This window comes from Capsella rubella, unplaced genomic scaffold (genome assembly GCF_000375325.1).
Source record: "Capsella rubella cultivar Monte Gargano unplaced genomic scaffold, Caprub1_0 scaffold_7, whole genome shotgun sequence".
Lineage (NCBI taxonomy): Eukaryota > Viridiplantae > Streptophyta > Magnoliopsida > Brassicales > Brassicaceae > Capsella > Capsella rubella.
In genome coordinates, this window is record NW_006238917.1 from 2,236,607 (window position 1) to 2,258,185 (window position 21,579).

Here is a 21,579-nt window from a genome sequence, read left to right on the forward strand (position 1 = left end):
TCTCTTCTGACAGTTTTGGTAAGGTGATCTTGTTAAGTCTAGTGCGTGACTATTGTAAATATCCTAGGGATGGTACACGGAAGTGTAGTTTTGCCAGCTCAGTAACAGACCTTATGTCAATTAGTTGAGATATTGAGGATTGATGTACGATTTTGGTTTGGGCACTGGTTGAGAGTTATAGACTTCTCTCGTTGATCAAGTCTCTTCTAACGTGTAGTTCTTTAGAGTTTAGCAGAACTGAATCCTATCACAGTTCCTTTAACTAACTCCCCTAGTTTCAGATTCTACACATGATTTAGATTTGTACGTTTGAGTTCATTTTGTCATTTTAGTATATTAGTTCACCACTCTGGTATCAGCATATATATATATATATATATATATATATATTTATTTTTTTGTCATCAATATCAGCATATATAACTCCTCTCAGAACCATCATTTACTGATAGTCTCAAATGTGAAAAGACATGTCTTCCTTTGTTTCAAATGTCAATCATAAAAGAATACAAAATATGCAACAGTCATCATAAACAGTTTGAGTTATTGAACATTGATATTATAAACTCAGAAAGAATCTGTACGACTGTTTATAGAGTCTTCGAGCATTTGACTATTTGCAGCTGAAAGCTTAAGAAGAGAGAACTGAGTTCTTTTAGGATGTGTATATTTTTCAGGTGCTGCTACTACCATTATTGGGGTGATTGATGATCCTCTGGAGAATCACAGTCCTTGCCCTTGTAATATCTCTGCTGCATAAATCCACAAGAATCCCCAGTTTCTCTATATTCTTCTTAGAAACCTCAAGAATCCTATTAATGGCATTGATCCCCATCTTGACTGCAGCATGCTCCACCACATAGTCGTCATTCTTATTTATACTCCTGATCTCAGTATCCAACTCTTGGATCAAAAACCGAATATCATACAAATCTTTCACTGCATATGTCCCTGCCTGCATCGAACTGATCACGTCTTTATGTGCTTTGAGTGCTTTCTCATAGTTCTTCCACAGCGAGTCGATCCATTTCCCCATGATACCCAGTGTCACTGAGGTAGTAGAGAGAGCCGCAACCACAGGAGGAGCAGACATAGCCGCAACCACAACAGAGCAGATGAGCACAGTGGCGTAGGTAGCCACAAAGATGATGCTGGAAAGTTTTCGCAATGTGTGGATGTGCTTGTACTTACGTAGCTGAAGCTTCTTAAGCATCAGCATCTGTTGTTTGTAAACAGATTGGAACAGGTTGACGAAGTCTTCGCCTAAAGGACTCACTGCGTCTTTGAATTTCATCAGCTTTTCAAGTGTCTTCTTGTATCCGTTCCCACCTGCCAACCAAAAACAGGTGTTAAAAGTAAGAAAGTTTTATATTTAAGTTTTCCCATCCTAAGTTTAAAACCACTAATAAAAGAGAGAGGAAGGAATATAAAAGAGTTTTGCCTTGAACAAGCTGGCTCTCTTCTTCCAACTGCGGAAGAACACCTCGAATCAAAAGGTGACTAGTAAGAATCCGTTGCAGGCCTCTCTCCAAAGCATTACAGAAGTCTTGCGTCTTCAAGCTAGTATCAAAGAAATCTTCAACGATCTCAAACATTTCTTTATTTTCCCATATGTCTTCCTTGCAATCCAAGATCACTTTCACCACTTCTTGGTTCATCTCCAATAAACTCTCCATCGCTACTTTCAAAGAATCAAACGAGAGCGCTCGATCCTTAACCCCCTTAGCTAGCGTGTTTATCACGTGACCTGTCCGAGCCAGCACACGCGTGTCGAAAGACTGGATCTCCGTGTCTTCTTTACATGCAGTCGCGTACGTTCTCAGTTCCGTTGCATAGGTCCTAGCTAATGTCTTTATTGAATTTTTGCTTGTTCTGTTTCCCATTATTGACGCAGTGAAGATGAATAAAACAGATCAATCGTGCCAATGCGTTTAAATTATACCAATGCGTCCACAGATTGAAAAAAAATAATCTATAGACTAAAACAAAAGCTCGAGACTGATGAGAGAAACTATTAGTGAGATAATGTACATGCATCCAAGTTGCTAATACGTATATATTTAGTGATTAATTTATATACATTTATATAACTTATGTATAATTAATGAGTGATTAATATATGTTAGTTGGGTTTCCTATACATGTCAAAAAAGAAAGTTGGTTTTACTTAATAACTAATATATATAATTAGTGGTTAATTTATACATAGGAGGAACAATAATTAAAATTCTAGATTTTATATATCAACAAAACTTTAAAAGATATGGATATTTTATATATAAATTATTTATTTAATTTGATATTGAATCTCATATCATTTAAAAAATCATATAAATCCATATATATCCCATAAATTAACAAAAATAAAAATAAAAGCCATGGATATATATATGTATATATATATATATGTGTCACAATTTTATGTTAAAATTAATAGTTTTAATTATGAAATTTTTAAAAAATAATTCACATATTACTTATGAGGAGTTTGATCAGTTTGAGTACTCCAATCACGTACAGTAACTTAATTTGCCCTAGTTTTCGACAGATCCCAAACTCATGATCTGTAGTTTTGTACTTTTGAGTTACTTTCAGACTTTTAGTAAAGGGAGTTTAGAAGAAGTCAATCCTATCATGCACAGTTCCTATAACTAAACTAACCTAGTTTTGAGATTCCAAGCTTATTATGAAGTTTTATGATCTAACTAGTTTTGAATTCATTGTAGTATATTAGACCACCATACTCTGATATCTCAGCATACATAAACTCCTGGCAGAAACATTAATTACTGATAGCCTCAAATGTGAAAAGACGCTTCTCCCATTGTTCCAACTTTTAGTCATCAGAGAATACAAAAAATACGCAACAGTTTGAGTTATTGAACATTGATATTACTAGAATTGGAGCATTACATAATTTGCAGCTGAAAGCTTAATTAGAAGAGAAATTTGAGTTAATTTTGTTTATTTTTTGCTACTATCCTTCTTGGGGTAGTTGATGATCCTCTGGATAATCACAGTCCTTGCCCGTGTAGCATGTCTGGTACACAAATCAACCCGAGTCTCCAATTCTTCAACTTTCTTGGTAAACTCCGAAAGAATCTTCTCGATGGCAATGATCCGAACCTTGACTGCACCAAACTCCACCGCATCTTCCGCACCCTTCACCATGCTCTTGATATCATTATCCAGCTTTTCGATCAACGAGCGGATATCATCCAAATCCTTGAGTGCTACAGTTGTCGACACCTCCATCGACTCGATCACCCCTTTATGTCCTTTGAGTCCTTTCTCATAGTTCTTCCACATCGAGTCTATCCATTTCCCCATGGCACCCATTGGCACTGCGGCCGTAACGAGAGTCGCAGCCAGAGGAGGAGCAAACATAGCCGCAGCCACAACAGCGCAGATGAGCACAGTGGCGTAGGTAGCCACGAAGATGATGCTGGAGAGTTTTCGCCATGTCTGGACACGCTTGAGCTTCTTGTCGAGCTTGTTCTTACGAACCTGAATCGTCTCAAGCATTATTATCTGCTGTTTGTAAATATTCTGGAACATGCTGAGGAAGTCTTCGCCAAAAGGTCTCTCTGCGTTTTGGAATTTCGTCAGCTCTTCAAGTGTCTTCTTGTATCCGTTCCCACCTGCCAACCAAAATATAGACAACAAGTGTTACAAAATGAAAAAAAAAAAAAAAAAAACCACGAAAAAAAGAGCTAAGAGATGTAAAAGTTGTTGCCTTGAACAAGGCTCTCTTCATTAAACTGCTGAAGGGCACCACGAATCAAAAGGTGACTAAGGCGAACCACTTTGAGGCTTCTCTCCAAAGCATTACAGAAGTCTTGCATCTTCAAGCTAGTATTAAAGTACTCTCCAACGAGGTCAAACATTTCTTTATTTTCCCATACGTCTTCCTTGCAATCCAAGATCACTTTCACCACGTCTTGGTTCATGTCCAACAAGCTCCCCGTCACTACTTTCAGGGTATCCAGCGAGAGCGCTCGAACCTCAACCCCCGTAGCTAGCGTGTTTATCACGTGACTCGTCTGTGCCTGCATACGCGTGTCGAAAGACTGAACCTCTGTGTCTGCTTTACATGCAGCCTCGTACGCTCTCAGTTGCTCGTTTGTGTAGATTTTAGGCCTTGTCTCGTTTGACTTTATGCATATCATGTTTCCCATTCTTAACGCAGTTCCGACTTCGATTCCGGAGATGAATAAAACAGATATATCATAAACCAATGGCGTTTGGTTAAAATGCGTTTATGCCTACACATATTGAAGAATCTATAGACTACAACAAAAGGTCGACACTGAAAGAAATAATTAGTGAGAAAAAAAGATAAACTTGGTTGGACGTACGACGTACCAGAGGAGGCAACAACACGGTAGAAGAACACAGATTTGGGAGAGAGACAAAGATAACAAACTTGTATACGGTATATATAATTTACATAATATAGCTTTTCTCTATACTCATGTAATATGCATCCACATGGCTAATACGTATATTAGATAGTGGTTAATTTATATATATACAGTAAAATCTCTGTAAAATAATAATGTTGGGATTACAATATTTTATTAATTTATAGTGGTAATTTTAACTCTTAAACTTGTTTGAAAATATAGATTGGGACAATTTTACAAAACTAAGATTAGTCTTTAAGATTATATAATTTTTTTTAGTTTGGAACTGAATTCTATATTTAGGAAAAAAATAACAATAAATTAAAATTATTATAAATAAATTCACTTATATACAAATTACATATATAATATTTATGATTAATACTTCAATTGTTATCTTTTAACATCCTATAAAAACAGACAAAAAATGAATATGATGCATATATAAATAGAAAACATAGAGAAAATTTTAGTTATTTTATGATGTTATGGTATATAACTATATATTATAAGAATATAGATTAAAATATAACATACATATTTTTTTATAGAGATGAGATTTAGGAGAAAATTCATTTTTATAAAAAACTAGGACCATATGTCAGCATATATACTTGTATATATATATATGTATCATATATGTAGTGATTATTAATTTATAATATTATTGGGACAATATTTTACATAGGAATTTCAAACAAATTATTATCTTATTATCTTATCGAATTTTGGTTAGCTTTTACACTGCCCGAGTTGGGACCAGCAAAATTTATTAATTTATAGTGTTTATTAATTTATAGAGTATTAATTTAAAGAAGTTTTACTGTATATAACTAATATAATGAATGATTAACTTATACATCTACATTTTAGATATTAACAAAATTTTAAAAGCTATTGATATTTTTCATATATTTAATTTGATATCAAAGTTCATTTAAATATTAAAATCATAAAATTTATATCTCATAAACTAATTAACAACATTCAAAAGCCATTGATAGTTGAGAATTTTTGAGAAATACCCCTTTTGGTGTACCCCTTTTGGTGTACCCCTTTTTAAAAATACCCCTTTTATCTATCCATTTTCAAAAATACCCCTTTTTAAATAGAAAAAATTATAAAGTTTTATATTGTTTATAAGGTACTTCTATATAATAACTACTAGTGCAAGATTCGATACAAATATTTTAAAATGTTTTAAATAGTTTTAAATCATTTTTATAAGTTTTATAAGGTTTTTAAAAGGGATTATACAGTTTTTATAAGGTTTTTATAAGGTTTTTGTAATTTATTTTTACGCTATTTATGAAAGGTATATAAAGTTTTATACACATATAAAGGTAATTTGTGTATATATTTATAAGCTTGCACACATATTTGGATAAATTTCAATATTTTTAGTGGGTTTTTTGATAAAGTTTGAAAAGGGGGTATTTTTAAAAAGAGGTATATGAAAAGGAGAATTTTTGAAATTCCCCCTAGATAGTTGCCACAATTTTATTAAAATTTAAAATTTGAATCACATAATATCCCTAGATTTCAGATGCCAAACTCATGATCTATTTTTGTATTTTTGAGTTCGTTTTAGAATTTTAGCATATCAGTTCATGACTCTCATGTTCGTGATCAGGATCGGCAAATTAGAAAGAAGTGGTTTGGTTAAGTCTTAATAAAGTGATCGATCTTGATTAGCTTTTCCATACGGTTTAGTCCGGAGATAATTCTCTTGTCCGGAAAATTTTAGCATTAGTTACTGATAGTCTCAAATGTGAAAAAAGAGACTAATCTTCTATTGTTTTCAATCATCAAAGAATACAGAATTTGCAACAATTAACCACAAAAAGTAGTTTGAATTTTCTTAAACATTAGTAAGAACTCAAGACAAAAAAAAATATGTATGTAGTATTCTTTATAGTCTTCATCATCAAGCATTTCACCATTCAAGTGCTGGAGAAGAGAGAAACTGGCTAGTTACTTTTTGCTGTTTGTGTGTGTTTCAGTTGCTGCTACTATACTAGCATTAATATTAGGATGCTTGATGATCCTTTGAAGAATCACAGCCCTTGCTATTCTAATATCTCTGTTACACGAATCAGCTTGAGTCCCCAATTCCTCATCATTCCATGCTTATGAAGTTATGATCTAATTTTGTACTTTTGAATTCATATTACAGTATATTAATAAGACCACCAGTATATATAAACTCCCGGCAGAAACATCATATACTGATAGTCTCAAATGTGAAAAAAACTCTTCTTTTATTGTTTCAACTTTCAATCATGAAAGAATACAAAAAAAAATGCAACAGTCATCATAAACAGTTTGAGTTATATATTTGAACGACATTTTATGATAATATAACACTAGCTAGTGTTTATTTATAGTCTTTGAGCATTTCATTGTTTGAAGCAGGAAGAGAGAATTGAGTTCTCTTTGTATTTTTTATCCGGTGATGGACTATTATTATTGCAACGACTATCGATGATCCTCTGGAGAATCACTTCTCTTACTTTTATAATATCTCTGCAACACAAATCAGCCTGAGTCTCCAATTCTTCTATATTCTTCTTAAACACCAAAAGCATCTCGTTAATCTCATGGATCCGAATCTTGACTGCACCATGCTCCACCGCATATTCCGCACTCTTCACCAAATTCCTGATCTCATTATCCAGCTGTTCGGTCAAAAACCGGACAATATCCATCTCCTTCACTGCTACATATGTCCCAGCCTGCATCGAACTGACCACATCTCTCTGTCCTTTGATTTCATTCTCATATTTCTTCCACAGCGAGTCGATCCATTTCCCCGCAATGCCACTCACTGGCACTGCGGTAGCAGCGAGAACCTCCACCAGAGGAGAAGCCGTCATAGCCGCAGCCACAATACAGCAGATGAACACAGCGGCGTAGGCAGCCACGAAGATGATGCTGGTGAGTTTTCGCCATGTGCGGATGCGCTTGAGCTTCTTTTCGAGCTTGTAGTTATGTAGCTGAAGCTTCTCAAGCATCAGCATTTGTTGTTTGTAAGCAATTTGGAACATGTCGACGAAGTCTTCGCCAAAAGGTCTCTCTGCGTCTTTGAACTTCTTCAGCTTTTCAAGTGTCTTCTTGTATCCGTTCCCACCTGCCAACCGAAAACATAAAACCAAGTGCGTTAAAAGTTCCCATCCAAAGACTAGTCCTAGTATATACCTAAGACGACCGTACCACGAAAATATATGAAAAGTTCTTGCCTTGAACAGGGCTCTCTTCTTCAAACTGCCGAAGAGCAGAAACAATCATATGGTAACTATCACGAATCCGGTGCAGGCCTTTCCGCAAAGCATCACAGAAGTCGTGTGTCTTCATGCTAGTCTCAAAGTAATCTTCAACGAGTTTAAACATTTCTTTATCTTTCCATATGTCTTTCTTGCAATCCAACATCACTTTCACCACTTCTTGGTTCATGTCCAACAAACTCTCCGTCACTACTTTCAGGGAATCGAGAGAGACCCCTCGAACCTCAACGCCCGTGGCTAGCGTGTTTATCACGTCACTCGTCCGTGCCTGCATACGCTTGTCGAAAGACTGAATCTCCTTGTCTTCTTCACATGCAGCCTCGTACGTTCTCAGTTCCCTCGCGTAGATCCTAAGCGATGTCTTTGAGTGTTTGCTTGTTCTGTTTCCCATTATTCACGCCGTTCTGAGTTCGATTCTGAAGATGAATTAGACAGATAAATCAATAGCTTATGGTAAAAAATTATGCGTTTAAAACATAGAAATGCCTACACAGATTGAAGAAGAATCTACAGACTAAAACAAAAGGTCGAGACTGAGAGAAATGATTAGTGAGAGAGAAAAAAACATTGGTCGGACGTACCAGAGGAGGTAACAACACTAAAACAGATTTGGGAGAGACAAAGAGAGGAAACCTTGCATATTGTCTTATATATAGAGAGATATATTTTACATAATATTGCTTTTTTCTATACTCATGAAGTAATATGCATCCACATGATTAATACATATATAATTAGTGATTAATTTATACATATAAACAACCAATATATAATGAGTGATTAACATATATAAGTCGGGTTTTTCTACTTACAGAACTAATTTATAATTAGTGGTAATTTATACATACAGATAAGAGGAAACATAATAAGAATTCTAGATTTTAAGTATTAACAAAATTTTAAAGCTACTGATAAATGTTTTAGATTATTGTTATTTATTTTAATATTTAATGGTATTGAAATTCATATCATTTTTAGAATAATAAAAATCCATATCTTTTAAATTAACAAAACTTAAAAGCTATTGCATTAAACTATATCTAATTCAATTCTTATATCAGCCCTATAGTTTTCAGATTCCATTCTAATGATCTAGTTTTGTACTTTTGAGTTCCTTTTAGTATATTATCCCACTCTCATGCATATTGATAAGGATCAGGAAAAGGAAAATTAGAAAGAAGTAGCGATCACGTAAGAGAGGTTTTAGCGATCTGATTTGGCTAATTAATTAAGACTTAAGAGTGATCTTAGTAGTTGAATTAGCTTTTCATTGCGCATATTATATACTGATACAAAACGCATGTCCGAAGCATTTAGTTACTGATAGTCTCAAATGTGAAATAGACTAGTCTTCCATGCATTGTTTTCAATCATCAAAGAATACAGAAATTGCAACAATTTATATATTATAAGTAGTAGTTTTGAGTTATTGAACATTAATTCATAGTAAAAACTCAAAGAGAATCTGTACTATTCTTTATAGTCTTCATCAAATTCAGGTGCTGAAGAAGAGAGAAACTGGCTCGTTCCGTTTTCTTTGTTTGTGTAGTTCAGTTGCTGCTACTAGCATTATTAGGATGCTTGATGATCCTTTGAAGAATCACTGTCCTTGCCCTTCTAATATCCCTGCTACACAAATCAGCCTGAGTCCCCAACTCTTCTACGTTCTTCTTAAACACCTCAAGTTTCTTCTTAATGTCATCAATCCCAATCTTGACTGCGTTATGCTCCACAGCGAACTCCGCACTCTTCACCATCCCCGTGATCTCAATCTCCAACCGTTCGATCAAAACTCGGATATTATCCAAATCTTTAACCGCCACGAATGTCCCTGCCTGCATGGAACTGATCACCTCCTTCTGCCCTTTGAGTGCATTCTCGTAGTTCTTCCACAGCGAGTCGATCCACTTCCCCATGGAGCCTAGCGGCACTGCTGTAGCTGCAGCCAGAGCCGCAGCAACAGGAGGAGCCGCCATGGCTGCAGCTACAACAGAGCAGATGAGCACAGTGGCGAAGGTAGCCACAAAGATGATGCTGGAGAGCTTCCTCCAAGTGTGGATGCATTTAAGCTTCTTGTCAAGCTTGTTCTTACGAAGCTGAAGCTTCTCAAGCATCAGCATCTGCTGTTTGTAAACAGATTGGAACATTTTGAAGAAGTCTTCGTTGAAAGGACTCTCAGCATCTTTGAAATTCTTTAGCTCTTCAAGTGTCTTCTTGTATCCGTTCCCACCTACGAACCAAAACAATGATCATCAGTGTTAATTAGTACAAAAGATGACAATGGTACTAATTAATATAAAAAACGAAAAATCAGGAATAATTGCTGTTTGACCATTTTAGTTTCGTTTTAAAGTCAGGACAGCTTCGACAGGTACTGCCCACCATCAAAATCATGTTTCAAACGTGTCGAATTTTAACAAAAAAATTGAAATAGGAGAAAACACATTGAAAATACTTGTAATTTTAAATTATTTACTATTACTAATAGTTATATTACTTTTTGCCGATGCTAATGATTATAGTATTACTTAAACAAAAAAAAAGTCAGGATTTTATTTGAAATAAGAAATTTCAATTGAAACTAGATTCCCATATGAGAAAAACGTGATCAGGACAAGACAAGAGAAACTTTATCTTTCTCATCCCTTATTAATTAATACCAAGAAAACAAAGAGAGAACAATAAAAGTCTCTTACCTTGAACAAGGCTCTCATCTTCAAACTGCTGAAGAGCAACATGAATCAAGAGATGACTATCACGAGCTCGTCTCAAGCCTTTCTCCAAAGCAGCACAGAAATCAAGCGTCTTCAAGCTGTTCTCAAAGTAATCTTCGACGAGGTCGAACATTTCTTGATTCTTCCAAATGTCTTTCTTGCAATCCAAGATCACTTTCACAACTTCTTGGTTCATCTCCAACAAACACTGCGTCACTTCTTTCAAGGAATCGAACGAGAGCGCCCGAACCTCAACCCCCGTAGCTAGCGTGCTTATCACGTGACTCGTCCGTGCTTGCAAACACGTGTCGAAAGACTGAAGCTCCGTGTCTGCTTTACACGCAGCCTCGTAGGATCTCAGCTCCGTGGTGTAGTGCACGCTCTTAGCCGACGTCGAAGACTCCTGTGGCCTTTTGCTTGTTTGGTTTCCCATCAGAACGTTGCACCGAATTCGATTCTGAAGATAGGAATAAAAATATAAAGATTGAGCTCAAGTAATGATGATATATTTATGATATAAAAGCTCAATTGTAAAATAGAAATGCGTACAAGAGATTGAAAGAAATATACTAAAACACACACAAAAGGGGTTCAATTATGAGAGGATAGAAATTAGTGATCAGAAAGAGATAAACTTGGTCGGGCTTATCAGGAGATACAAAAAAAAACAAGAGAGAAGAGAATTTTCCGGGAAAAGGGAAAAAAAGATTTGGGAGAGAAAAGAAAGAAAAAAGGAGATGAAGAAAGAAGAAGCTTGAAGAGAGTAAGAATGAGAATCGTTAAAGGAAATGGAAAATAGCTTGCACGCATGATGATGGATTAGAATTAGGGCTTTGTATAACGCTGGAAGCAAACGTTTACTCTCTCTCTACTTATTAGCCGCCTTTTCGACTACGCCAAATGCTTACAATATTAATTCATTCCATTTTTCTATATGCCACTGTTTTTGTGTGCGTGTCAAAAACGTATTACAAACTTTTTTTTGTTTTTTGTTTTTTTGTGTGCGTCACGAATATGTAAGACCATTCTCATTGCGGGTATCTTATGAAGCTAAGATACCCCCACTTTTCCAAAGAAAATCTTTATATAACATAATTTTTTTGAAAAAGTGGGGGTATCTTAGTCAACTAAGATACCCCCAATGAGGATGCCCTAACGTATTCACAATACTGGATCTCACTTTGAAGGATATCTATTATCTTTCTACGTATGTTGTCATCACTACAAATTGTTGCATTTCTATATGATTATTCATGATAGTTAGCGTATATACAAAATTTCCATATCCGTGTTTGCTCAAAACCTGGATTTAAACCGTAATTAATGTTAAACTTTAAGAAGAAAAAAGTACATACAATAATATCACATCTATCATATATGTGTCACGTATTACCAACGTTGATTGCACCCTACAACGAAATATATACCAAACAAATGTTTAATTAATTTTCTTTTTAAATTAGTATTTTTTTGTCAACACTTTTTGAAATAGTTAATAGAATTATAGATATTTTTATTTTGTGGTTGAAAAATAAATTACTTATATATTTTTTAATACTCAGATCACAACACTTTTTATTACCTACATTAATACCGGCAAAATGATCTTAAGTTTAAGTTTGGCAAAAAAAAAAAAAACGAATCTTAAGTATGATATTATGGAAAATGTGTAAAAATTTGTAACTCTGGAAAAATAGATTACGCAAAGACAAGCTAATATTTTACTAACTAAACTATATAATGATGATGTAATTAATGGCTAATAATGTTCCGTACTACTTTTAGTTTTCCATGCTTCGGAGTTGGACAATATAGATATAGCTAGGCCTAGATATATGTGATGGATGAGTCATCTCTGTTTTTTTTTTTTTGAATGAAACATGCGCTAAATGTTTACAAGAAGAAATAAACAATTACGCAAGCAATTAACAATATATGGGTGATTAATGACTATATATATACACACATTAAAAGGGCTTAAAAATATGACATATTACTTACTCGATACTCTCATTAGCCATAGCATTCAACAAAAAAAAAAAAGATATTTATGGTCAACAAGACAACAACTATATATCATACTAGGTTAGCGCGGGTGAAATGATTATATATATATAACTTTTAACGGAATATAATATGTTACATTTTTAATTTTTTGCAGCAGTCAACTACGGTGAATCATATATTTGTATAATAAATTTAATAAAATAATAAAAAAGCGAGTAAATAATCATATATTGAGTTTTGATACAATTAAAATCACGGTGAAAATTTAACAGCACGAAAAAATATTTGTCGATAAATTATTCATTTTGATCATTTTTGTAGTATAAGTAGGAATATACGTAAAAATTACATATTTACAATATATTTTTTGAAGGACCTACCCGTAACAGAATTCATTTCGTAAAAAACATTATTCATATCTCGCTTTATCATTATAATTGTGATTTTAACAAACTACCCGTGAAGTATATAAAATTTCCATAGTTTGATATATAATATATTTTATTAATAAAAATTATGTCTCCAGAATTACATTTATGTCTTCAAACAATATTGTCAATATTTAAATTCTAAAATTTTTATATATTTGAACCTTTTAATTATAATATTTTGATTTTTTTTGAAATTTTAAATATGATCATGTAACAATGGTTTTAATATTGGTTATACTTATAATGATTTTAAACCATTGCCCAAAGTTTTTTAACCGAGTGTAGTTGAGTATTATAAGTCTGTTTTGAAAAATTCAAATTGCAATATATACAAAAAAAAAGTGAAATTTTTATTAAATATTTTGTATTATATAGTATAAAATCATAAATTAAAAATAAGATCAAATAAAAGTGAAAGAAGAATAATATTTTTTTAATATATTATATTAAATTAGTTAGAGAAATATTAGTAAATTCTATAATTAGTTATGGAAATAATATAATCATAATATTAGATATGGTAAGTATCCGATGCATGTATCCAAACCCAATTTAATATCCAGTTTTGAAGTATCCAATTGTTAAAATCGGATTAATTTTTTAATTTTGACCCGACCCGTATTCTATTTTGTACTTCTCTTTTACTAATATAGGGATTGTAATTTTAGTTGTCTCATGCTTTGGACAATATAGATATGCATGTGATGAGTCACTAACTCGTTATCTTAATAGTTATTAGTATTTGTATAATTCATTTAATCTAGGTACAAACAGGGGTTTATTAGTTGTAGTAGTATAATTATTCTTCTGATATTCCTAAACGTCCTTTATCAAGAGAAATAAAGTTGGAAAAAATCTATTGTCAAAAGTGAACATAATTGATACGATACGACGATGTGAATTTGTGATGATTAATGTGTATTATATATGGCCCTACCCGAAATGTTATATATTATGCGTTACTTAAAGTTCTTACACGTTAAGTCTCTCGTATTTAATTTGTGTTGACTTGTGTTTTAAACATTACAGTATTAAAAAAAAAATGCAGCATATATGTAATCTTGTTCTCCCAGCTCGTTAGATATTCTCATGTATATATCCTAACAGTTTCAAGATTAAAAGCAACGAGAGGCATCACATAATCAATAAAAAAAAAGTCATGCTTAATTAATATTATGTGTTTACTATAGGGCGGCTAAATGGGTTGAGTATAAAATGTAGATTAAGCAACAAACAACAAAACGAGGGCACACAAAGGAAAAAAAGAAAAACACTAATTTTAGTTTACGAATTTTTGCCAACAAATGTGTCATAGTTACGTTGGGTAATATATTACGTTGTCATAGTTACGTTGTTATATAACAGTACGTGGACGTGGTCATAAATTTATTTCATTATTAGTGTTACAGTGTGCATATATAATCCAAAACAATGACATATCATCACTACGAAAATAGGTTAATCTGATAAAATCAACGTGTGAAAAAAAAAAAAAAAAAAAAAAAAAAAAAAAAAAACAGGATTAGCCTATACCCAAGGTAAAATAAAATAAAAATATTTTAAAAATAAAAAAAATTTGATGGTTGAGTAGCTGAGGGTACTCGACAAGCTTTCACTTTCATCTTTTTTTACCAAGAAAAAAAAAAACTTTTGAGGTTTGAAGATCCATTAATTCTTCTTAATTAGGGGGCTATAAAATTGTAATGAAAGGCACACTAAGTAACGGTAGCTGCCTTTACTACTAATTAATTAAACTACATAGGAAATATTCATTAACTGATTATGCCAGAACCGGCCGGCGTCGCATATATATATATTAACCCTAGGGCTAGATCTCTCACTTTCATACTCAATTCTACTTTAATCATAGTTTATGCCATCAATAATGCTCGAAGGATGCAATAATTGATGAGTAAGACTAAACCAAATAACCAAAAGAGATGAACCCATTAATCATTTACCTTGAATTGATTAAGCGCAGTACTGGTGTTGAGGTTTGAGCAGAGATGAAAACGTTAATAGAGCTTCTCTTCTAAGTTTGTTTCTCTCTTTCCGCCCAAAAAAAACTCGTCTCAAAAGTATCAAAGTGGTTTCCTCAGCTTCTCTCCTTTTTATACTTAACGAGATCAACTTGGAGGACAAGTCATGATTCTTGAACTCAGCTATCTCTCTTTGACATTGTCCAAACTACCCTTACTCATGCTCTTTTTATTGTTCTTTTTTAAAAATATTTTCAAATTTGCAAAAGCATTTCATGCACATATATATATGATGAGTTCATCTATGATTCTATGAACATATATATAGTTTAATTTGTTGTTAAAAGAAAATTTACAATGTATTCTCAAATAATGTATCACTTGAGGCAAATGTGACAATTAAAACCAATTTGATATTATAATGTAGGATACGTTTTAACGTTCTCTATTTTACACTTGCAACATTCTTTTACGTCAATTTCACGAAAACATTACAGTACGACGGGAACACGCGTCATATGATTATTGGGTTGCTACTACGAAAGCATTGCGAGCAAAAATAGGAACTCGCCAACAACACGCTACGTCACGTGCTTTTTTTTTTTTGTAACGCGTTGCGTTGCTTTGCTTGCTTCCACAAGTCACGTGATTTTTTTTTTTTTTTCAGAAAAGCTTGCAAATTTGAATATTCTTCGTTATTTGGGTTCTCGATTGATCATAACTAAAAAGCTGGCAATGAAATTTAAGAATCTTTATATTTACTTCAAGTTGTATGTAGTTCAGTAATACAAAATGACCTACGCCTGTTTCTTTCTATGTATGTAAATGTATGTACACAGAAGATATAGAAAAAACAAAAACTTTAGTGATAGTTAGTTACGTCAATTAGCCTAGACCATTCTTGATCCTTCTTCTTCGGTTGCCCTAACCCGTGGTTCTTCAATCATGTACTCCAGATTCCGGTTTGACATGAGATATTGATCTCTGTGCGCTGAGCTTGCGCAGGAACCGCAACGCCTCTGTATATGAAGGATCCGACCGGCTCAGTGGTTTACATGAGTTGATATGGTCTGTTGACTCCAACACCTGTTTCACGTTTTCACCATGTCAAACCAACAAGTTTTGCAATTCGAAACTATAGTTCAAGCCTTTTTAATGGGTTTTTCTAAATGCAGCTACTTACAACAAGTTCACCAAATCCTGGGTATGCTGATTCTATTGGCACAATCTCCAACCTAAATGCCCATCCTCCATAGCCTTCCACAATCGGAGTTACTTTTGTCTGCAATTTGATGACAACACAGTCATATCAGAGAGTTATTCTAATTAGAGTCGTGTAATTTCGACAAATTAAAGAGACTCATATGTGTTACAGAATCAATCAACAACCTCACAGAAACTAAGCACTTCAACAATCCCTTTCTTGTGGAGCTGGCGAAGCCAGTCATTGAGCTCCACTAGTCTTGGAGAACCACTTCGTAGCTCTCCTATCTACCACAATTCATCATGGATAAGGCTCGTCAGATAGAGAGATTTGGAGATGGTGTTAAGCATTAAATCAGATCAACAAAGGAATAGTATTTACTAACAGATGGAGCCGGGCGCAACACAAGACCCATTCGCCATGGCATATCCGCCAGCTTGCTGCCAAAATGTGGGCAGCTGTAGAATATCTGAAAAGTGAGGTAAGAGATATTGACATTATTCTTCTAAAAGAATAAATTTGCTAAGACAAAGTCCAAGAAATACGATGGTTAAGATAATAGAAAACCAGAAATGTATGATGTGTTGATACATACAACTCCAGCGGTGTTATTCACTAGTTTATCAAGTTTTTCTTCCTTCGCTTTGTGTAGCATCTGCTTCACGACAAGCCCTCCCATACTGCAACATGAACGTTACTTGATCATAATTCATGTATTGATGTTCCATGAGACTATGTAAATTCAATGAAGTAATTCACTACTGAGAAAAACACCAAAATGCAGCCTTAACAATTAACAGACCAGCCAGTATAATCACCGATGACACTAAACAGTGTAAATCAGTTTGCAAAAGGAAATTATCTATTAACAGGTACCATAAGAGATGTCAGACCTGTGAGTCACAAAAACAACAGGTCTGTCTCCAATGCCTGCCGAGACAAGCTTTTCCAGTATCAGAGAACTCACTTCCTGCAAATTAGCAAGTTCCAACATCAACAAAGAAACTGCGGGCTAAATGACAATGAGATGAAGTTTAGAGTACACAAACGGAAATCACTCATCAAACTCTGAACAACATTTCCAGGATAAAAGAAACACAATTGTTCAACAAATCGATACTAATGGCAAATAATCCTACACGTTACAGTAGACATAAAATGATGCCAGTTAGACTGTAACGACCTCTCAGGATATACTAATCTGCAGATACAATCATCTATTCTTTTGTTGACATTTCTGATCAGATACACTTTTAGGGCCTAAGACTGCAGCAAGCTTATATCAGACCAAGGGATTAACTCACATTAAGGTTTAAGTGCTTCCATTTATACAAGAATTACTGCAGAATACCACTCTCGCGAATTAAAAAAAGAGGGGTATAATTTCTCAAAATAATTAATGATAGAATGTACCTGAAGAGGCAAGCTAGCTCCAGACCATTCCGTGAGGTTTGTCTGAACCAAATATTTCAACGAGAATAAAAATGGCAACCAGGGAACAGATGAGTACACAACATATAGATCAAACAGTAGTTACAAAGTTCCCCATAGAGTAGATATAAGCTTTTTTAGTACGAGTAGGTGTAAGTATGCAACCAAAATAGGGTAAATCTCATTCATACCTTGTACTTAAGGGTAAACAAGCGAGCTTGAGGGAAATCACTTGAAAGCCACTCACTCGGCCAAAATGTTCCCAGCTTTCCTGCCTCCTGGTCAATCTTCTCCACCAAGCCAGATTTGGTAGAGGACTTGTCCTCAGCGATTCGCCACGTTTTAAAAGGTCCACCACGCAGGCCATGAAGAAAGATAACATCAAATTCAGGATCATGTACACGCGAACCACTGCTGGAAGGGACCATTGAACTAGATAGATCGCTAGCATCAACGACATGGTCTCTGACTGCATCAGCAGCATTTTCTGGTTCACCTTCACTAGTAGACTCGTTCTTCTTACCACTTTGTTGTTCTTTTTCAGAACAATTCCAATGGGGTAGTCCGGGATTAATTAAAAATATCATGTCTCCATAGCGAGGACAGTTGCTGTTCATGTTTGAGATGTCTGGCTTGGAACTGCCACCGTCTCCAGATCCACTACCATCTTGCTGATTGCAATATGCATTTAACAGAGAAGCCCGTGCATAACTTTGTGTCTTAGGGTCATTGCAACCGGAAATGTTTCCTCTCGCACAATCATCAAGCCATTTGCACCAAGTTTTATCAGCTAAAATGATCTTCTGGACTTGCGGAAGAAGCGAAAGAATAGTTAGCAATCTAGCAGCATGCCTTCGGATGTGCGCACTAGCTGGGACTCTAACACTACTTGGATCCTGCATATCTGTGATTGGAGATTCACCAAGACTATCTGGCGTTCGCTCTCGAGCCTCAAGGGCTCTGGATGCATCATAAGCTTCTATTGCACCTAACTTCTCATAATCATCACATAACAGAAAGCGCCTTAGTAAACAAAGAATACCTAAATCAACTATTTTGTTCTGGCATACAGAATCTTCAGCACAAACATCAGTAAGTGACTTGATTGCCTTAAGGGTTGCCGATGCAGACTCAGCAGCATTAAATTTGGGGACGCTGTCCTTCTTTAAGTTCTTAATCGGTGCCGCAAAAGGCTCTGAAAGGAGCAGATCTGCCAGTGGAACATTATTGACAGAATCTGGGACTGTACCAAGTTGAGCCATGGCAAGATTGACAACAGCCCCTGCTAACTGATTAGTTGACTGAGTGGCAGAAAAAACTTTTGACTGATCTACCTGTATATGAGAAAGCAAATAGCTGTTATTTATTAAATCTAAAAGTGAAAGATGTAACAGAACTAAAAAATGCTCAATTCAGATAATAAAATCAATGACCACAAAATTATGCACCTTTGGTTTCTCGTTTTTAGGTAGGCTAGCTCCTTTAGCTGACAACGTTTTACTGTGGTTCAAAATCTCATTCATTATAAGGGTTAACCATCCCTGAGAAATCGGGACAGAGTGTGGTCCGTAGTCCTCAAATGTGCGTGAAAGGATTCTTCTCCCTGAAGATTGGACAGTATCAGATGCAACTTTTCCAAGAACCCATGAAAGTAGTATGCCGGACCATTTCTGACTCTCTTCAAGAGATAAATGAATGTCACCAGCACAGAGTAATTCTAGTGCCTTTGACAAGCCTTCTTGCACAGATTTGTGCTTTCTTGTTTTCCTAGCACTATCTCTCATCAGATGAAGACCCTTCTCCATTACCATCTTTTGTGCTTTGTCACTTCTGTCAACAGAAACTAAAAAGGCAGATAACGCAACTTGAGCCAATGATATGTCTTCAGTTTTACAGGCATGTGAAACAGTGGCAAGCAAACTGGAACTCCAGTCGGAAACAGAATCGCTTAATGGAAGACTAAGATCCTCTAACAACAACCGAGCCACCAAACTCCCATGCCACTTCACAGTCCTTTCCGGTGCCATTAAGGCTGTCATGACAACTTGCCCATCACGATCAAGTTCTTGAATATGAGATCTATTTGTATCAGAAGCCATTGCCCAGTTTGCCAATGCCCATGCAGCAAACGGCACTGCGACATGTTGACAATGTAAATCATCCCAAAGGCCAGGAATGACGGCAGATGACAAATTAGCTTGTGAAGAATTATCATGTTTACTAAGCAATGCAAATGTTTTGGGAGTCCCCTCCCCCGTATTAGCGTTAAGGTCACCCAACGGCGCAAGCCCACTGGTTCTTGATAGTCCCAGAACTGTAGTTCCTTCAAGGATTTTAATTCCAATCCCCTTAATCCCACTTCTTCCATCGTCACTGTCATCATCTTGTTCTGGCTCATCAAAATACATACCACCTTCCTCAATAACTTGAATTGCCGCAGCAATATCTCTCATTGTAGCATTTCCTGGCAATGATGACTTAAAAGGTGTCTTTTCTATTGTGTCACAGTTGGAAGTGACTATATCCATTATGGCAGCCACAAGCATGCTCCTACCTTTCAAAGAATCAGAAATATCGAATGAAGTACGTCTTGAGTGCTGCTCCCAAAGAAAAGCTATATATCAATGGCAAAACACAACCAGAAGCATCGAAGTATCAAGACTCATATGTTTCAAAACGCTTCTCATGTGTTAATGAGATTGAGAAATCTACAACTAGACACATGATAAACCACCCTAGAGAGACACAAAACTCATTGTTCTACAACAACTACTTGATGATCATAGAAATGCTCTCTAAATCCTAAATTGCTACCTAGATTTATATCCGCTGGCTAGTCAAAATCCATAACATCTAACCAGAATAATCTTTCTGTCACCTCCTGAACAATGAATCAGCAACTAGTGGAAGCAAAACGCACCTTTTTGTTTTTTGGTTGAGACGAGAAAATGAACTTCAGCAACTTAGGCACTGCATCGGGCCTTCCTAGAGCGTCTTTTCTGACCGTTGGATCAGCAATAAGGTAAGCCAGGGCCCTAGCCGCTTCGTCCTGGGCCCCAATTCTATCTCCGGGAATGGCGACCGTCTCAAGCAACCAATCAACCACCGCACCACTGCCAGCTCCAACGAGAGCAGCTCTACGAGCAGCATTTGCGGACGCTATATCGGCTAAAAGAGCAGCCACCCGGAGTTCAAATCCCGCACGCACCTCATGATTGGCCGAAGAGAGTACCGACCTAAGCGACTGCCACAGAACCGACGCAGCAACACCGGTTTGTCGAGCATGGTGAACCACTCTCCTCAATGAATTTCCGGATTTCTGAAGAGCGTCTTCGATAGAGTCGTAGATACGGCTGTTTCCGGTAGGGTTACGATTTGATTGGTCATGATCAGAAGGGAAAACAGCAGAATACGCAATCGCGGTGGATAAAGCGGCGGCGGAAAGAACAAAAACGGATTTCTTAGAGAAGGAAGAAGTTGGAGAGATGGTGTAAATCGATGGGAGAAGACGTCGTGATTGGTGTTGCGGCGGAGACGGTGTGACTTTAGATTTATTGAGATTCAAAGGAGGGCCTGAAGAACCGGTAGGCGGAGAAGAGGAGGAGAAAGGTCGAGGAAGACGGTGGAAGAGACGACGGCTACAAGATCGGAGAAGATTGAAACCGAGACGAATCATTCTCTTTTTTTCTTTCTTTCTTTTTTTTTTGCGTCGTTTTCGGAATTAATAATATTTGTTCTCACGTTTTTTATGTAATTTGGGAATAATTGGATATGCGATAACGAAGGGAAGATTCTTGCGTTGTTGTTGTGCCTCGTACGAAATAATAATTAACTGTGTGACATGGCGGTTTATATAAATTTTTATTTATTACTACTACTGTTTTGTTGTTATTGTTTTCGTTACATTGTATATTCGATAGGGAATATTTTGGGATACTTTGGAATCACAAGTTTCGGGTTTCGACATTCTAAACGCAATTTAAAACACAAAAGAAAAGATTGCATAAAGGAATATATATTCCTGGAACAAGAATAGTACGTTGCCTTAAACAATAAGAAACAACCAAAATAGGGAAAAAAAAAAGCACCAAAATCTGAAAACGTAACAACTCAGGTTTAAAGG

The 21,579-nt window shown here is 35.5% G+C and overlaps 6 protein-coding genes across 13 annotated transcripts; all 6 read right to left on the minus strand.

Moving 5' to 3' along the window:
- Nucleotides 1-434: 434 nt before the first annotated feature.
- Nucleotides 435-1,987, minus strand: LOC17879895 (UPF0496 protein At4g34320). Its single transcript, XM_006283917.2, has 2 exons — nt 1,442-1,987; nt 435-1,329 (listed from the first exon to the last, which is right to left on the minus strand). Exons 1-2 carry the CDS (start codon nt 1,881-1,883, stop codon nt 674-676), a joined length of 1,098 nt encoding a protein of 365 aa, XP_006283979.1. The 5' UTR covers nt 1,884-1,987; the 3' UTR covers nt 435-673.
- Nucleotides 1,988-2,912: 925 nt separating this feature from the next.
- On the minus strand, nt 2,913-3,663 carry LOC17880629 (UPF0496 protein At4g34320; the record flags this gene model as incomplete). Its single annotated transcript, XM_023779520.1, has 1 exon — nt 2,913-3,663. A coding segment is annotated over one exon (699 nt), but the record flags the coding sequence as incomplete, so codon positions are not given.
- Nucleotides 3,588-4,480, minus strand: LOC111829676 (UPF0496 protein At4g34320-like). Its single transcript, XM_023779519.1, has one exon. It carries the CDS (start codon nt 4,176-4,178, stop codon nt 3,714-3,716), a length of 465 nt encoding a protein of 154 aa, XP_023635287.1. The 5' UTR covers nt 4,179-4,480; the 3' UTR covers nt 3,588-3,713.
- Nucleotides 4,481-6,380: 1,900 nt separating this feature from the next.
- LOC17880456 (UPF0496 protein At4g34320) lies at nt 6,381-8,081 on the minus strand. The gene is made up of 3 exons (XM_006286077.2): nt 7,646-8,081; nt 6,940-7,536; nt 6,381-6,505 (listed from the first exon to the last, which is right to left on the minus strand). The coding sequence occupies exons 1-3, from the start codon at nt 8,079-8,081 to the stop codon at nt 6,381-6,383; spliced, it is 1,158 nt and encodes a 385-aa protein (XP_006286139.2).
- A 943-nt stretch (nt 8,082-9,024) lies between these two features.
- On the minus strand, nt 9,025-14,929 carry LOC17877488 (UPF0496 protein At4g34320). 2 transcript variants are annotated; one of them, XM_006285449.2, is made up of 3 exons: nt 14,804-14,929; nt 10,387-10,861; nt 9,025-9,920 (listed from the first exon to the last, which is right to left on the minus strand). In XM_006285449.2, exons 2-3 carry the CDS (start codon nt 10,835-10,837, stop codon nt 9,241-9,243), a joined length of 1,131 nt encoding a protein of 376 aa, XP_006285511.1. In that variant the 5' UTR covers nt 10,838-10,861; nt 14,804-14,929; the 3' UTR covers nt 9,025-9,240. The 2 variants fall into 2 exon arrangements, with proteins under 2 accessions (XP_006285511.1, XP_023634967.1); XM_023779199.1 differs by lacking the exon at nt 14,804-14,929 and adding an exon at nt 10,954-11,237.
- Nucleotides 14,930-15,557: 628 nt separating this feature from the next.
- Nucleotides 15,558-21,247, minus strand: LOC17878905. 7 transcript variants are annotated; one of them, XM_023778403.1, is made up of 10 exons: nt 20,377-21,245; nt 18,905-20,053; nt 17,648-18,790; nt 17,439-17,480; nt 16,919-16,995; nt 16,621-16,705; nt 16,411-16,494; nt 16,211-16,312; nt 16,005-16,103; nt 15,558-15,907 (listed from the first exon to the last, which is right to left on the minus strand). In XM_023778403.1, the coding sequence occupies exons 1-10, from the start codon at nt 21,130-21,132 to the stop codon at nt 15,761-15,763; spliced, it is 3,684 nt and encodes a 1,227-aa protein (XP_023634171.1). In that variant the 5' UTR covers nt 21,133-21,245; the 3' UTR covers nt 15,558-15,760. The 7 variants fall into 7 exon arrangements, with proteins under 7 accessions (XP_023634171.1, XP_023634176.1, XP_006283018.1 ...); XM_023778408.1 differs by having other exon boundaries at nt 18,905-20,010; nt 20,377-20,464; XM_006282956.2 differs by having other exon boundaries at nt 18,905-20,006; nt 20,377-20,455.
- Nucleotides 21,248-21,579: the final 332 nt, after the last annotated feature.